This window comes from Amphimedon queenslandica, unplaced genomic scaffold (assembly GCF_000090795.2).
Source record: "Amphimedon queenslandica unplaced genomic scaffold, v1.1 AMPQUscaffold_10243, whole genome shotgun sequence".
NCBI lineage: Eukaryota > Metazoa > Porifera > Demospongiae > Haplosclerida > Niphatidae > Amphimedon > Amphimedon queenslandica.
This window is the reverse complement of record NW_003549486.1, coordinates 2,115-5,854: the sequence shown is the minus strand read 5'-3', so window position 1 is coordinate 5,854 and position 3,740 is coordinate 2,115. Positions and strand designations below refer to the sequence as shown.

General features: G+C 33.3%; 1 protein-coding gene across 1 annotated transcript; it reads left to right on the top strand.

The window, feature by feature from the left end:
• Nucleotides 1-244: 244 nt before the first annotated feature.
• On the top strand, nucleotides 245-2,034 carry LOC109590296 (inactive hydroxysteroid dehydrogenase-like protein 1). Its single transcript, XM_020006218.1, has 5 exons — nucleotides 245-360; nucleotides 408-473; nucleotides 764-895; nucleotides 1,316-1,490; nucleotides 1,804-2,034. The coding sequence occupies exons 1-5, from the start codon at nucleotides 250-252 to the stop codon at nucleotides 1,902-1,904; spliced, it is 585 nt and encodes a 194-aa protein (XP_019861777.1). The 5' UTR covers nucleotides 245-249; the 3' UTR covers nucleotides 1,905-2,034.
• The last annotated feature ends 1,706 nt before the right edge of the window (nucleotides 2,035-3,740 follow it).

The window sequence follows — 3,740 nt, the reverse complement described above, 5'->3', positions numbered from 1 at the left end:
ACATGATACATGTACAGTATAGTCTCTCTTAATGGACACTCTCTGTAGCGTACACCTCCATTTAACGGACAGCATCTAGTGTACCAATTACATTCCTTACTGTATAAAATAACCTCCACATAAAGGACACCTCTGTATAACAGAGACACTTTTTTGCCCATAAGTTTCCATTATATAGAGGCTAGCCTGTATATATTTTTATTATTCTTATTGTTGTTGTTTATTGTTGTTGTTTATTAGATGACTCATATGATATTGCCTACAATGCTGGAGAGAGGTAGAGGTGCTATTATCAACGTATCCTCAGCTTTAGGTGATGCTCCCCCTACTCCTCTATTAGCCGCTGAAGCTGCTTCAATGGTGGGTGTGGTTGCTAGTTATTAATGGTTATTAATGTTTATTGATAGAGTTTTGTGACAATGTTAGGACGAACCCTACACGATGAGTATCATCATAAAGGAATCACTGTACAGGTAATATCAACTAATGTATTAATGTACAGTCAATCCTAGCTGTCTATTCCGGACACCTTGGGACCCAATAATACCCTAGCTCCTGATTATGAACCTGTCCTTATTTCAGAGGTTCATTAATACACATTACTATTGTATTGGGACTGATACTACCCCTCCTCATTATAGAGGTGTCCTTATTTTAGAGTGTCAGGAGGTTACATTTGTATACTGTATTCCTTTGATAGAAACAAATGTATTTTTAACAGAACAGAATAATAATCATTGTTATTGTTATTAATTTATACTAGACATTGACACCACTTCCTCTATCAAAGGATAATTCATTTGTCAGTCCTTCACCAGAAGTGTATGTAAGACACGCATTAAGGACACTGGACTATAGATCAAACTGCTGTGGATACTGGATACACGCCATCATAGTATGAATAATTATTATATTAATTATATACTTGTATAAATGATTATTATTATACTGTATAGTAATTAGTAAGCTACTGTATAGCTAGAAAATTTGGAGTGCTAAAATTTGGCGAATTGACTCTAAAAGAGGTTTGGAGGTTAAAATTTTGGTGAAATTTTAACTCTGTGTATGCTTCTATGGAGCCTTATCGAATTGGAGACTAAAAATTTGGTGAATGGACCTCAATTCACTGAAGTTTACTCCACCAAATTTTCTAGTTATAACAGTATTTGTGGTCTAAAATATTGTGGATCCATCCAAATATTTGATATATTTGTATTATTAATATTTAATATTTGTAATTTTCTACTTTTTGGCCACAGAAGATTCTCACTATACGGTAGATGATAATATGATAAATAATATCTTCTATTTTTAGAATTATGTGTATCAGTTGGTTCCTGCTAGGCTGTGGGTGTGGTTCATGTCTCAGCGTAACCAAAGGATGAGGGAGAGGCAGTTAACAGTTGGAGCGAGGGAGAGGGGCGGAGTCACCTTCAGTAAGAACAGGAGTACTGTTAGTTTTGCTATCACTACAACACCTCCTGATGAAGGTATGAGTACATGTACATGTTTATCTCCTGGGGCAATATTAATACACTTAAAAGTCACGTATTTAATAATTAATTGTAGGTACATGTACATGTATTTGCATGTAATTAAAATTAAGAATTCACTCTTAACCATTTTTGCGAAATACCCTGTACAATAGTACACTATCTTTGGCCTGATTTTTGAGCAACTTTGAAATTCATTAAAGCATCTAATTTTGATTGAAATTAGCCCAAACTACATGTATATACCCAACATAAGAACATGTATGCGCATCAGAAAATTATAATAAGATTTCTTCCTAACTATTACTAGTATATACAGCTAGTGAGGCTGGCCAAAGACCTGAACTGATCAGAAACTATTCAAGAGTTGCTGTAATGCCTAGTGTAGCTGAACAAGAATCTAATAAATGAACTTTTATTATTATTATTATTATTATTATTATTGTCATTGTTGTCATTGTTGTTGTTGTTTTTCACTTGTGTTAATGAATTTTCATTGTGCATGAGTTAAAGGTCATTTTACAATCTTGCTTTCACCTTATTAAACACTTAGATGGTGAGTAAAAGGTGTTGAAACGTTACAACAAGCAAAGTACATGTATAGTGTGAAGAGTTCCTTCATTATTAATGTGGGATAATTAGCATTTTAATAACATGAACATCAACTGATGATAACTGTTGTAGTCTCACATTGCTAGAGTCTGCCCTCCAGGGCTACACAAGACAGTAACCATAAGGACAATATTTAACCTGTGTGCATTATGTACACTGTTAGTCTCATACATTGTGTATGTGTGTGTTTGTGTTTGTGTAATTCAGTGATCATTATAGCTACTAACAAGATACATGTGAGGTGTGTGTGCAGTGTTAGTTTGCAATAGGTCATAGAGTCAAGAGATGTCTGAGCTCAAATTGCTGTTGGTTTTATTATCTATAATTTTTCTGTCAGTGGATGGAGCTACTGGTACAAGTAAAATCTTAGAAACTGAATCATTTTATAACTTCTTGTAGTCACTACAGCAGCAGTTCCTATTTATGGAACAGAAACATTTCATTGGGGAGCAGATGTACATGGAGATGAACTGTCTTGGTATTGGCTGATAGATAATGCTGTACTAACTGAATCCATTGCACAACAAAGAGAAATAACAGTTACTACTATTACTATTATAATTAGTAGTGACTTCTCATTAGTACTGACAGCACTGACAATAAATGCACTACCCATTAATGATAGGTTGAGATTAGATTTTGTAGGTATTTCTTCTGATTCTTCTTATCAATATTATGCTATGAGTATACTGCTACATATCACAGGTCAGTAAACATGTGGTATATTTTGCTGGGGAATTTGTGTCACAATGTCCTTATACAATGTAATGTGTTAATAGGTATATCACCAGTGGAAGATATTCAGTATAGTTTTACGACAAATAATTTATTATTAATAACATGGTCACCTCCTACTTTCTTCTCTACTGATATACCTCAAGGATTACCTGTTAGCTATCAAGTATTAGTTACTGATGAAGATGGAGATTCAATACTGAATGCAACTACTACTAATGCCAACATTACAAATCCTGATGTCACTGAATGTGATACGTTTGATATCAGTATAACAGCTCTACTGGCTCAATATACTTCAATGAATAATACTATCAGTAATAATGGAAGTAAGTGAATGAATGAACATTATAATGACATCTCTCATTACTGATAGGTTATGCTGTTAATATTACAATTAATAAAGATAATTTTATAAGACCTAATGTGACTATTGAGGTAAATATGAATTAATTTAATAATGTGCTTCATTGTTTGTCATCAGTTAAGTTGTCCTCCTTCACAATCCAACACTTTCCTAACTATTACCAGTGACAGTACTGCAGTCATTGATCAGTACACATTCACTGGTACTGATGAGTCTATTAATGATATACGTACATTAATACCATATCATCAATACAATTATACTGTACGTGTATTTAACTTAAGGAACAAGCTCCAGTATGAGACATACACCATCATCAGTAAGTATATAGCTACTATTATATTTATTAATATTCATTTCTTTCTCTCAGCTACATATCAGGTCATTGGTCTCTACATTAACAATACATATACCAATGGATCAGTTAGTGTACAGTGTATATATCAACTAGTATCAACTGATGATGGATGTCATGTGATATTTACTGATACTAGTAATGGAAGGAATGAACACTTTAATATAACTTGGATCAG